Genomic DNA, 13,861 nt, shown 5'->3' with positions numbered 1-13,861 from the left:
GGGAGAGTCTAGGACAAGAAGGCACAGCCTCAATTCGGAGGGGTGTCCATTTAAAACGGAGATGCAGATAATTTTCTTTGGTCAGAGGGTGGTGAATTTGTGGAATTTATTACCACAGGTAACTGTGGAGGTCAGGTCATTGGATGTGTTTAAGGCAACGATTGATAAGTTTTTGATTGGACACAGTATCAAAGGTTATGGGGAGAAGGCTGGAGAAGAGAAAAAGGATCAGCCATGATTGAATGATGGAACACACTTGATGGGCCAAATGGCCTAATTCTGCTCCTATGTCTTATGGTCTTATGGTCTTATAGACCTTACATGGTGAGCAGTAGGGCACCAAGGGGTGTGCTAGAACAAAGTGATCTGGGAATACAGATTTATAATTGCTTGGAAGTGGCATCACAGTAATATGTGGTTGTAAAATTAACTTTTGGCACATTGGCCTTCTTAAACTAATGTATTGAGTACAAGAGTTGTGATGTTATGTTGAAATTGTATGACATTGTGTGAGGTCTAATTTGGAATATTGTGTGCAGTTTTGGTCATCTACTGACAGAAAAGATGTAAATAAGATTGAAAGAGTGAAAATATGCAAGGATGTTGCCAGGACTTGAGGACTTGAGTTATAGGGAAAGGTTGAATAGATTGGGACTTTGTTCCCTAGAAATCAGAATATTGAGGGGAGCTATCATAGAGATATACATAATTCTGAGGGGTATAGATAGGGTAAATGCAGGTTTTTCCACTGAGATTGGGTGAGACTAGAACTCGAGGTCTTGGGTTAAGGGTGAAAGCTGTTTGGGGGAACATGAGGGGAAACGTCTTCACTCGGTGGGTGGTGAGTGTGGAACAAGCTGCCAGCAGAAGTGGTGGATGCAGGTTTGATTTCGACATTTAAGAGAAATTTGGATAAGTGCATAGATGAGAGAGGTTAGGGGATCTATGATCCGGATGCAGGTCAATGGGACTAGGTTGATTTATGGTTCAGCACAGATTAGATGGACCTGAAGGCCTATTTCTGTGCTATGGGTTTTCTATAATCAGCCCCCATCTACCCAAATACTTATAAATCTGGTCCCTTTGAATATCTTCCAAAAACTTCCTCAATACTATTTTCAAGCTTACCGGCCATAATTTTCGGCATTTTTAGAACCTTTCTTAAACAATGGACCATTAGCTATCCTCCAATCCTCCAGCACCTTACCCCTGGCTAAGGATGTTTTTAGTACCTCTGCTACAGTCCCTGCAATTTTGGCACTTGCCTCCCACAGGGAACATTTTATCAGGCCCTGGGGATTTATCCACCCTGATTTGCCTCAAGACAGCAAGCACCTCCTCCTCTATAATCTGTACAGGGTCCATGACCTTGCTGCTGCTTTGCCTTACTTCTATAGACTCTGTCTCTGTCTCCCAGTGAATACAGTGAATAAAAGCCCTTTTATGATCTCCCCCATCTTTTCTCCTTTGTGGCAGGAGCACATTGTTGTCACTCAGAGGAGAGGAGGATGTGCTATCCTGTTCATCAGACATTTCACTGTTAACCTACCTTTGTTTAATCCTTCAGGTGCTGTCTTCCCCCAGTAAATTCCCGCTATTTGACAGTAGTGCTGTCAGCCTTCAGTCTACCGAGGGAATGGCCCCCGGCTCCGTCATCGGGTCAGTGGCGTCGGGTGAGCAGTCAGCATGGTTAGACGGCCAGGTGACCTACACAGTGGTCGGGGGCACAGACCAGGATGGCTGTTTTCTGGTCGACAGGCTGGGTGGGGAGATTTACGTGGCCCAGCAACTGGACTATGAGTCAGGCTCTCACTACCAGCTGGAGGTGGCGGTTGATGATTTGAGCAGTGGTTTCCCCCACCGCTCTATTGTCCTGGTGGACATCGACATCCAGGATCTCAATGAATACCCTCCCATTTTTGCTGAGGATCCCATCACCATCGTGATTGGCGAGAATGTTGACATTGGCGCCTCCATTTACACCTTCCACGCCATTGATAAGGATGGGAGCGGCCCCAACAGTGAGGTTCAATACTCACTGCTCCACCAGACACCGCCAGAACCTCGTCTGCAGCTTGAGCCCATCTCAGGGATGCTGACGGCCACGGAGCCCATCGATCGGGAACTCACTGCCTCCTTCCTGTTACTGGTCCAGGCCACCGATCGGGCCATCAACAGCAGCCAACGCAAGTCCTCAGCAGCCACTGTCCGTGTCTTTGTGACTGATGACAATGACAACAGCCCACGGTTCCTGTCGCCCACTTTAGTCAGCGTGCTGGAAAACCGGCCAGTTGGGTCGGTCGTCTCTCACATCATTGCTCAGGATGCAGACCTGGGAGAGAATGGCCGAGTGACCTATCGCATCAGGTCAGGGCTTGGACACGCACACTTCCACCTCAGCCCAGACACAGGTGAGGAGCCAAGACCAAGATCAAGAGTAGACAGCTCCCCCTGCAAGGGTCTCATCCCTTTTCCTTCTTCCTGTCAGTGATGTAGGGACACAAGAGATTCTGCAGGTGCTGGAAATCCAGTGTACCATACACAAAATGCAGGAGGAGCTCACCAGATCAGGCAGCATCTGTGGAAATTAATAAACAGCTGATGTTTCAGGTCAAGACCTTTTATCAGGACTGGAAGGAAGGGAAAGATACCAGAATAAGAAGGTGGGAGTGGAGGGAAGAACAAAGTAGAAGATGATAGGTGAAGCCAGGTGGATGGGGGAGAGGGATGAAGTGTGAAATGACAAGGAGATGGCAGATGAACTAAATGAGTATTTTGCATCAGTTCACTGTGGAAGACACTAGCAATGTACCAGATGTTGAAGGATGCGAATGAAGAGAAGTGAGTGCAGTTACTATTACTAGAGAGAAGGTGCTCAAGAAGCTGAAAGACCTAAAGGCACATAAGTCACCCGGACCAGATGAACTGCACGCTAGGATTCTGAAAGAAGTAGCATTAGAGATTGTGGTGGTATTAGCAATGACCTTTCAAAAATCATTGGACTCTGGCATGGTGCCGGGGGCTGGAAAATTGTAAATATCACTCCACTCTTTAAGAAAGGAGGAAGACAGCAGAAAGGAAATTATAGACCAGTTAGCCTGACCTCAGTAGTTGGGAAGATGTTAGAGTCAGTTGTTAAGGATGAGGTTGTAGAGTACTTGGTGACACAGGACAAGATAGGACAAAATCAGCTTGGTTTCCTTCGGGGAAAATCCTGCCTAACAAACATTGGAATTCTTTGAGGAGATTACAAGTAGGATAGAAAAAGTGGATGGAGTGGAAGGCTTTTGACAAATGATGCCACATATGGGGCTGCTTGGTAAGTTAAGAGCCCATGGTATTACAGAAAAGTTACAAACATCGTTAGAGCATTGGAGGATGTTTCCCATGGCGGGGTAATCTAGGAGAAGAGGGAACAACCTCAGAATAGAGGGGCGTTCATTCAGAACAGAGATGCAGAGAAATTTCTTTAGCCGGATGGTGGTGAATTTGTGGAATTTGTGGCAGCTGTGGAGGCCAGGTCATTTGGTGTATATGGCAGAGCTTGATAGGTTCTTGATTGGACATAGCATCAAAGGTTACAGGGAGAAAGCTGGGGAGTAGAGCTGAGGAGGGGGAAAAAGAATCAACCATGACTAAATGGCAGAGCAGACTCATTGGGCCAAATGGCCTAATTCTGCTCTTATGTCTATGGTCTTATTTTCTTATGTTGTAAGGTGATAGGTGGAAAAGGTAAAAGGCTGGAGTGGAAGGAACCTGATAGGGAGAGGAAAGTGGACCAATTCTAGAAGAAGAGACACCAGAGGGAGATGATAGGCAGATGAGGAGAAGAGGAAAGAGGACAGAGTGGTGAAATGAAGAAGAAGGAAGGGTAAGGGGAAAATATTACCGGAAGTTGAAGAAATTAATGTCCATGCCTTCAGGTTGGAGGCTACCTAGACAGAATATGAAGTGTTACTCCTCAACCTGAGACTGGCCTCATCATTGCAGTAGAGGAGGAAATGGACTGACATGTTGGAATGGGAATGGGGATTGAAGTTGAAATGGCTGGCCACTGAGAAATCCTGCACTTTGTAGATGAAGCAAAAGTGTTCAATAAAGCAGTCCCCCAATTTACGTCAGGACTCATCAGTGTAGGGGAGGCACTGTATACTGTAGACAATCCCACAGATTCGCATTTGAAGTGTTGCCTCACCTGGAAGGACTGTTTGGGGCCCTGAATGGAAGTGAGTGAGGAGGTGAATGGGCAGGTGTAGCACTTTTGCCACTTCCAGGGTTTAGTGGGGTGGGGCGAATGGACAAGGGAATCACAGAGGGAGCGATCCCTGCAGAAAGCAGAGAGTTGGGGGAAAGGGTGTTGGCAGCACAGTTTAAAGAGTCACAGCTTAATGTGTTTGTTTGCAGGTGTACTGACTATTATTAAGGCACTGGACTGTGAAGAGCAGTGCTGGTTCAACCTAACAGTGGAGGCGTCTGATCACGGATCTCCCCGCCGCACCACCAGCCAATCTCTCTACATTCAGGTTGTTGACATCAATGATGAGCTACCCAGGTTCGACCACACAGCGTACGAGGCTCGAGTCACTGAGAACCAGTCTCCAGGCATTCTTGTTATCCAGCTACATGCTACTGACAGAGATCAAGGCAAGTGACCACATAACAAAACAGCTTATGTTCATAATAAAGATCCCAGGGAAGGAGTGAGAAGTGTTTGATGGCTCTGGGCCTATATATGCTGGAGTTTAGAAAAAGCATGAGGGATTTCTTTGCAAACTACCAACTACTGAAAGACCTAGACAGAATGAATGTCAAGAGGATGTTTCCTAGAGTGGAAGAGTCTAAGACCCTAGGACACAACCTCAGAATAGATGTCTCTTTAAAATAGAGATGAGGAGAAATTTCACCTCCTCGCTCACCTGCATTCAGGGTTACACCTGCCTATTCACCTCCTCCCTCACCTCCATTCAGGCATACACCTGCCCCTTCACCTCCCCCCTCATCTCCATTCAGGGCTACACCTACCCATTCACCTCCTCCCTTATAAGACCATAAAATATAGGAGTAGAATTGAGCTATTTGGCCCATCGAGTGTTCTCTGCCATTTCATCATGTCTGATCCATTTTCCCTCTCAGCCTGAATCTCCTGCCTTGTCCCCATATCATATGACAACTCTCTCAACCTCGGATCATTTCCAATGCATGCTCCTCTACATTGGTGAGATACATAGTATATAGGTGGACCGCTTTGTCAAGCACCTCTGTTCCATCCGCAAAAAGCGGAACTTCACATTGGCCAAATATTACCTCTCATCTGAACTTGAGAGGGTCCAATCCTTGCAGGTAGGTTTTCCAGGGTTGTTCGGGAGGGTTTAAACTAATTCAGTGGGCAACAGGAACCAGAGCGATAGTGTTGAGGATGCGGTAGTTAGTTTACAAACAGAGGCAGTGTGCAGTGAAACTCCGAGTGAGAAGAAGCTGATAACTGGGCAAAATTGCAGTTTATGGGATGAGTTTCAATGTAAAAGGCAGACAGAATCATAAAGGGTGAATACAGTACTGAAGGTGCTATATCTGAATGCGTACAGTATAGAGAATAAGGTAGATGAATTTGTAGCATAGTTGCAGATGTATGATGTTGAGTGGGCATCACTGGATCATGGCTGACTGAAGATTATAGCTGTGAGTTTAACACCCATGGATACACATTATATCAAAAGGGCAAGCAGGTAAGCAGTGTGGGTGGGGTGGCTCTGTTAGTAAGAAATGAAGCCAAATCATTAGAAAGAGGTGATATAGGATGAGAAGGTGTAGAATCCTTGTGGGTAGAGCTAAGGAACTGCAAGAGTAAAAAGAATTATATGCAGACCTCTGAACAGTAGTAAAGATGTGGTCAACAAATTACAATGGGAGATAGAAAATGCGTGTCTGAAGGGCAATGTTACCATAGTCATGGGGGATTTCAATGTACAGGTAGACTTGGAAAGTCAGGTTGATGCTGGAACCCAGGAGGGGGAATTTCTAGGGTGCCTACAAATTGCTTTTTAGGACAACACATGGTTGAGCCCAGTGGGGGGCCAGCTTTTCTGGATTGGTGTTGTGCAATGAGCTGGAATTGATTGGTGAGCTCAAGATTAAAGAACCCTTAGGGGAAAGTGATCATAATATTAAGGAATTCAGCCTGAAATTTGAGGAGAAGCAAAAGTCAGATTATTAGTATTACAGTGGAGTAAACAGAATTACATAGGAATGAGAGAGGTCTTGGCCAAAATTAATTGGAAAAGAACACTGGCAAGGATGACAACAGAGCAGCAATGGCTAGAATTTCTGGAAACAATTAGATGACACAACTGTGACTAACAAGTGAAGTCAAAGCCAACATAAAAGCCAAAGGCAGGGCATATAATAAAGCAAACATTATAGTTCAATAGTTTCATTTAATATTAGAGAAATGTATACAATATACAACCTGAAATACTTGTTCTTCACAGACATTCACAAAAACAGAATAGTGCCCCAAGAATGAGTGACAGTAAAAACGTTAGAACCCAAAGCCTACACCCATCCTCCCATGCACAAGCAGCAGCAAAGCAATGACCTTCACCCACCCCACTAACTTCAGCACCCTCCACCCACCAAGCAAGCAACTGGAAAGCCCCTAAGAAAGACCACGATATGCAGTACAACAAAAACTAATCGTTCACCTGATAATTCAACATTCCACAGGCTATCTCTCTTTCCGTAATAAAGGGGAAAAAAGGTGTCCCCTTTCACAGTGAGAGGGAAGCCATAACTAAATAACCCGCTGGTTTGTGATGATAGAGTCTGTGCATCACTTTTTTTTCTGAGTTCTCTGCCCCCAGTATCAGAAACAAACTCTAGAGACAGCTTATCAACTGATGTCTATTATAAATCTCCTGGACCAGATGGACGACATCCCAGAGTCCTGAGAGAGGTTGCTGAAGAGATAATGGATGCAATGATCATGATCTTTCAAGAATCAGTTGATTCTGGCATGGTCCCACATGACTGGAAGATCGCAAATGTCACTCCAATCTTTAAGAAAGGAAAAAGAAAAAAAAATTATTGGCCAGTTAGCCTGACCTCAGTGCTGGAGTAGATTATTAAGGATGAGGTTCAAATCAAGTCAAGTCAAGTCACTTTTATTGTCATTTCGACCATAACTGCTGGTACAGTGCATAGTAAAAATGAGACAATGTTTTTCAGGACCATGGTGTTACATGACACAGTACAAAAAACTAGACTGAACTACATAATAAAAAAAAAACAACACAGAGAAAGCTACACTAGACTACAGACCTACACAGGACTGCATAAAGTGCACAAAAACAGTGCAGGCATTACTATAAATAATAAACAGGACAGTAGGGCAAGGTGTCAGTCCAGGCTTCAGGTATTGAGGAGTCTGATAGCTTGGGGGAAGAAACTGTTACATAGTCTGGTCGTGAGAGCCTGAATGCTTCGGAGCCTTTTCCCAGATGGCAGGAGGGAGAAGAGATTGAATGAGGGGTGCATGGGGTCCTTCATAATGTTGTTTCCTTTGCGGATGCAACATAATGTAGTGTAAATGTCCGTGATGGCGGGAAGAGAGACTCCGATGATCTTCTCAGCTGACCTCACTATCCGCTGCAGGGTCTTGCGATCCGAGATGGTGCAATTTCCAAACCAGGCAGTGATGCAGCTGCTCAGGATGCTCTCAGTACAACCCCTGTAGAATGTGATGAGTATGGGGGGGTGGGAGATGGACTTTCCTCAGCCTTCGTAAAAAGTAGAGATGCTGCTGGGCTTTCTTTGCTATGGAGCTGGTGTTGAGGGACCAGGTGAGATTCTCTGTCAGGTGAACACCAAGAAATTTGGTGCTCTTTATGATGGGGAGTGGTCGCTCCATGCTCTCCTGAAGTCAACAACCATCTCTTTTGTTTTGTTCACATTCAGAAACAGGTTGTTGGCTCTGCACCAGTCCGTTAGCTGCTGCACCTCCTCTCTGTAAGCTGACTCATCGTTCTTGCTGATGAGACCCACCACGGTCATGTCATCGGCAAACTTGATGATGTGGTTCGAGCTGTGTGTTGTAGCACAGTCGTGGGTCAGCAGAGTGAACAGCATTGGACTGAGCACGCAGCCCTGGGGGAGCCCCCGTACTCAGTGTGATGGTGTTGGAGATGCTGCTCTCGATCTGGACTGACTGAGGTCTCTCAGTCAGGAATTCTAGGATCCAGTTGCAGAGGGAGGTGTTCAGGCCCAGTAGGCTCAGTTTTCCAATCAGTTTCTGAGGGATGATTGTGTTGAATTCTGAACTGAAGTCTATGAACAGCATCCGAATGTATGTGTCTTTTTTGTCCAGGTGGGTTAGGGCCAGGTGGAGGGTGGTGGCAATGGCATCATCTGTTGAGCGGTTGGGATGGTACGCAAACTGCAGGGGGTCCAGTGAGGGGGGCAGCAGGGTCTTGATATGCCTCATGACGAGCCTCTCGAAACACTTCATGATGATGGATGTAAGTGCAAGGAGACGGTAGTCATTTAGGCAGGATACTGAAGTCTTCTTCGGCACGGGGACGATGGTGGCGGCCTTGAAGCACGTTGGAATGGTGGCGCTGCTCGGGGAGATGTTGAAGATGTCAGTGAGAACATCTGCTAGCTGGTCTGCACATCCTCTGAGCACACTACCAGGGATGTTGTCTGGTCCAGCAGCCTTCCGTGGGTTGACCCTGAACAGGGTTCTTCTCACATCAGCCACAGTGAGACACAGCACCTGGTCATTTGCAGGAGGGGTTGACTTCCTCGCCGCCACGTCATTTTCCACCTCAAACCGAGCGTAGAAGTTATTCAGCGCATCTGGGAGGGAGGCATCACCTGCACAGTCAGGTGATGTTGTCCTGTTATTGGTGATATCCTGGATGCCCTTCCACATGCGCCGCGTGTCGCCGCTGTCCTGGAAGTAACTGTGGATTAGCTGGGCGTGTGCACGCTTTGCCCCTCTGATGGCTCGGGACAGTTTGGCCCTTGCTGTTAGAGCTGCCTTGTCGCCTGCTCTGAAGGCGGAGTCGCAGGACCTCAGCAGCGCACGCACCTCTGCGGTCATCCATGGCTTCTGGTTGGCATGTATAGTGATGGTCTTGGACAGAATAACATCATCAATGCACTTGCTGATGTAGCTGGTCACTGATGCTGTGTACTCCTGTAAGCTGGTAGAGTCGCCATCGGTTGCAGCCTCCCTGAATATGTGCCAGTCAGTGTGCTCAAAGCAGACTTGAAGAGCAGAGATGGCTCCTGCTGGCCAGGTTTTCACCTGCTTCTGAACTGGTCTGGAGCACCTGACGAGTGGTCTGTATGCTGGGATTAGCATAACAGTGATGTGGTCTGAGTATCCGAGGTGGGGGCAGGGCTCAGCCCAGTAGGCGTCTGGGATGTTTGTGTAAACCAGGTCCAACACGTTCTCCCCCCTCGTTACAAAATCCACATACTGATGGAATTTGGGGAGCACTGACTTAAGGTTCGCGTGGTTAAAATCACCGGCGACAATAAACAGACCATCAGGGTGTGCGTTCTGCAGTTCGCTAATAGCCCCGTACAGTTCACAGAGCACCTCCTTAGCATTAGCACTGGGGGGAATGTAGACATTCCCACATGTAGATGCGAGGTTTCGGGGTACTTGGAGACTAATGATAAAATAATTCAAAGTCAGCATGGTTTCTGTTAAGGGAAATCTTGCCTGACAAATTTGATAGAGTTCTTTGAGAAAGTAACAAGCAGGGTGGACAAAGGAGAGGCAGTGGACATCATTTGCTTGGATTTTCAGAAGGCATTTGATAAGGTGCCACACATAAGGCTGCTTAACAAGATAAAATCCTATGGCATTATGGAAAAATACTGGCATGGCTAGAGGAATAGCTGATAGGCAGGAGGCAGTGAGTGGGAATAAAAGGGGCCGCAGAGAAGGCAGAGCGACTGAATGCGTATTTTGCATCAGTCTTCACAGTGGAAGACATCTGCAGTATACCAGACATTCAAGAGTGTCAGGGAGGTGAAATGAGTGCAATTAAAATTACGACTGACAAGGTGCTCAGGAAGCTTAATGGTCTGAGGTTGAATAAATCTCCTGAACTTGATGCAATGCGCCCTCAGGTTCTGAAGGAAGTAGCTGGAGAGACTGCAGTGGCATTAAAGATGATCTTTCAAGAATCGATAGATTCTGGCATTGTACCGGATGACTGAAATATTGCAAATGTTACTCCACTATTTAAGAAGAGTGGGAGGCAGCAGAAAGGAAACTATAGACCTGTTAGCCTGACATCAGTGGTTGGGAAGTTGTTGGAGTCAATCGTTAGGGATGTATTGACGGAGTACCTGGAGGCACATGACAAGATAGGCCAAAGCCAGCATGGTTTCCTGAAAGGAAAATCCTGCCTGACAGACCTACTGCAATTCTTTGAGGAAATTACAAGCAGGATAGACAAAGGTGACACAGTAGATGTTGTGTACTTGGATTTTCAGAAGGCCTTTGACAAGATACCACATATGAGGCTGCTTAGCAAGATAAGAGCCAATGGAACTACAGGGACGTTACTAACATGTGTGGAGCATTGGCTGATCAGCAGAAAACAGGAAGTGGGAATAAAGGGATCCTATTCTGGCTGCCTGCCAGTTACCAGTGGAGTTCCACAGGGGTTTGTGTTGGGACTGCTGCTTTTTACAATGTATGTCAATGATTTGGACTATGGGATTAATGGATTTGTGGCTAAGTTTGCCAATGATACAAAGATAGATGGAGGAGCTGGTAGTGTTGAGAAAACAGAGAGCATGCAGCGAGACTTAGATAGTTTAGGGGAATGGGCAAAGAAGTGACGAATGAAGTACAATGTTGGGAAATGTATCGTTGTGCACTTTGGTGGAAGAAATAAATGGGCAGACTATTATTTAGATAGGGAGAGAATTCAAAATGCAGAGATGCAAAGGGACTTGGGAGTCCTTGTGCAGGATACCCTAAAGGTTAACCTCCAGGTTGAGTCAATTGTGAAGAAGGCGAATGCAATGTTGGCATTCATTTCTAGAGGTATAGAATATAAGAGCAGAGAAGTGATGTTGAGGCTCTATAAGGCACTCGCGAGACCACACTTGGAGTATTGTGTGCAGTTTTGGGCTCCTTATTTTAGAAAGGATACACTGACACTGGAGAAAGTTCAGAGAAGATTCACGAGAATGATTCCAGGAATGAAAGGGTTACCGTATGAGGAACATCTGGCAGCTCTTGGGCTGTATTCCCTGGAGTTCAGGAGAATGAGGGGGGATCTCCTAGAAACATTCCAAATGTTAAAAGGCCTGAACAGATTAGATATAGCAAAGTTATTTCCCATGGTAGGGGAGTCTAGGACAAGAGGGTATGACTTCAGGATTGAAGGATGTCCATTTAGAACAGAGATGCAGAGAAATTACTTCAGTCAGAGGCTGGTAAATCTGTGGAATTTGTTGCCATGAGTGGCTGTAGAGGCCAAGTCATTAGGTGCAGTTAAGGTAGGGGAGTGGGGATGACTGGTAGAATTGGATCAGCCCATGATTGAATGGCAGAGCAGACTCAATGAGCCAAATGGCCTTCTTCTGCTCTTATATCTTATGGTCTTATTCCAAATGTCATGCACATTTAAATACAGTACTTTCAGTCCTGGATTCTTTGCCTTTTGAATTTTGCCTCTGTGGTACAATTTAACTCTTTACACTGTCTGCACTTGTACCCAATCATTGGCTTATCCTTCCTTATATTCATGTTACTTCCATCATCTACTTGTAAACCTGCTGGCTCATCCTCTGCTCTATTATACTGATTCCCATCCCCCTGCCATATTAGTTTAAACCTCTCCCAACAGCTTAAGCAAACTTGCCCACAAGGATATTGGTCACCCTCAGTTCAAGTACAACCCGTCCCTTTTGTACAGGTCACACCTACCCTAGAAGAGGTCCCAATGATCCAGATATCTGAATCTCTGCCCCCTGCCCCAATTCTTCAGGCATGCATTTATCTGCCACCTCTCAGTGTCACGTGGTACAGGCAGAAGTCTTGAGATTACTACCCTTGAAGTCCTTCTTCTCAACTTCCTTACTTCCTTCCTAACTCCTTATATTCTTTTCTCAGGACCCCCTCCCTTTTTCTACCTGTGGCACTGGTACACAACTTCTGGCTGCTCACCCTCCCTTTTCAAGATATTATGGATGCATTCCGAAACATCCTGGGCCCTGGCACCTGGGAAGCAAACTACAATCTGTGTTTCTTTTTTGCATCCACAGAATTGACTGTCTGTCCCGCTAACTACAGAATCTCATATTACTGCTGCCATCCTCTTCAGTTCCCTGCCCTTCTAAACCATGAAGAAATGATGGAGCAGACTCATAGAATGTAGGACAGTACAGCACAGGAACAGGCCATTGGTCCCACAATGTTGTGCTGAACCAGCTGAAAAATAAATCTAAAACACCCAATCCTACCTACACCACGTCCATATCCTTCCATCTTCCTTATATCCATGTGCCTATCCAAACATCTTTTAAAAGCCTCTACCACCATATCAGGCAGCGCATTCCAGGCATACTTGACTCTCTGAGCAAAATACTTACTGCTCACATTCCCCTCAAACCTACCTCCTTCAATGCATGCCCTCTGGTATTAGACATGTCAACCCTATGAAACAGAAACTCTTTGTCCGCTCTATCTATGCCTCTCATAATCTTATAAACTTCAATAGGCCAAATGACCTAATTCTGCTCCTATATACTTTGGTCTTATGCTCTTATTATAATTCTGATCCCCATTCCTGTTCCGACATGTCGGTCCTGGCCTGCTCTTGTGCCACGATGAGGCCACAGTCAGGATGGAGGAGCAACATCTTATTTTCCGCCCAGGACACCTCCAGCCTGATTGCATGAATGTCGATTTCTCCTTCCAGTTAAAAAAATTCCCTCCCCCTCTCCTCTTCTTCTTTTCCCCAGCTGGCTTCTTATCTCTTCACACCTGCTTATCACCTCCCCTGGGTCTCCTTCTCCTTCCTTTCTCCAATGGTCCACTCTCCTCTCTTTTCAGGTTCCTGCTCTCCAGCCTTTTACCTTTCCTACCCCCCCGGCTTCTCCTATCACCTTCTAGATATCCTCCTTCCCCTTCCCCACCTTTTTGTTCCGGCATCTTTCCTCTTCATTTCCAGTCCTAAAGTAGGGTTTCAGCCCGAAACGTGAACTGTTTATTCATTTCCTTAGATAGCGCCTCCCTGCTGAGTTCCTCCAGCATTTTGTGTTTATAGCAAAGGATTTCCAGCATCTGCAGAAACTCTCGTGTTTATGAATTGGAATTAGAATTGGTTTATTATTGTCCCAGGTACAGTGAAAAGCTTGTCTTGCATACTGTTCTTGCAGCTCAGAGTGCTTTGAGCACAGAGCTTAGTGCTTTGAGGTAGAACAAGGTAAAACAATAACAGAGTGCAGAGTAAAGTGTAACCGCTACAGAGAAAATGCAGTGTGGATAGACAATAATGTGCAGAATTCAAATAAGACAATAGACAATAGGTGCAGAAGTAGGCCATTCAGCCCTTCGAGCCAGCACCGCCATTCAATGTGATCATGGCTGATCATCCACAATCAGTACCCCGTTCCTGCCTTCTTCCCATATCCCTTGATTCCGCTATCTTTAAGAGCTCTATCTAACTCTTTCTTGAAAGCATCCAGAGAATTGGCCTCCACTGCCTTCTGAGGCAGAGCATTCCATAGCTCCACAACTCTCTGGGTGAAAAAGTTTTTTCTCAACTCTGTTCTAAATGGCCTACCCCTTATTCTTAAACTGTGGCCTCTGGTTCTGGACTCACCC

At 46.0% G+C, this 13,861-nt stretch overlaps 1 protein-coding gene across 1 annotated transcript in view; it reads left to right on the top strand.

Annotated features, from left to right (window-relative positions):
- LOC140727143 (protocadherin-16-like) overlaps window positions 1–13,861 on the top strand; it is a 465,713-nt gene that overhangs the window by 338,290 nt on the left and 113,562 nt on the right. The window contains exons 10-11 of the mRNA XM_073044457.1: window positions 1,568–2,411; window positions 4,405–4,644. Of these exons, the coding sequence (XP_072900558.1) occupies window positions 1,568–2,411; window positions 4,405–4,644 (1,084 nt within the window). The remainder of the gene's footprint in view (window positions 1–1,567; window positions 2,412–4,404; window positions 4,645–13,861) is intronic.

This window comes from Hemitrygon akajei, chromosome 4, assembly GCF_048418815.1.
Source record: "Hemitrygon akajei chromosome 4, sHemAka1.3, whole genome shotgun sequence".
Classification (NCBI taxonomy): Eukaryota; Metazoa; Chordata; class Chondrichthyes; order Myliobatiformes; family Dasyatidae; genus Hemitrygon; species Hemitrygon akajei.
Note: the sequence above shows the minus strand (reverse complement) of the source record. Positions and strands in the feature narration are given on the sequence as shown.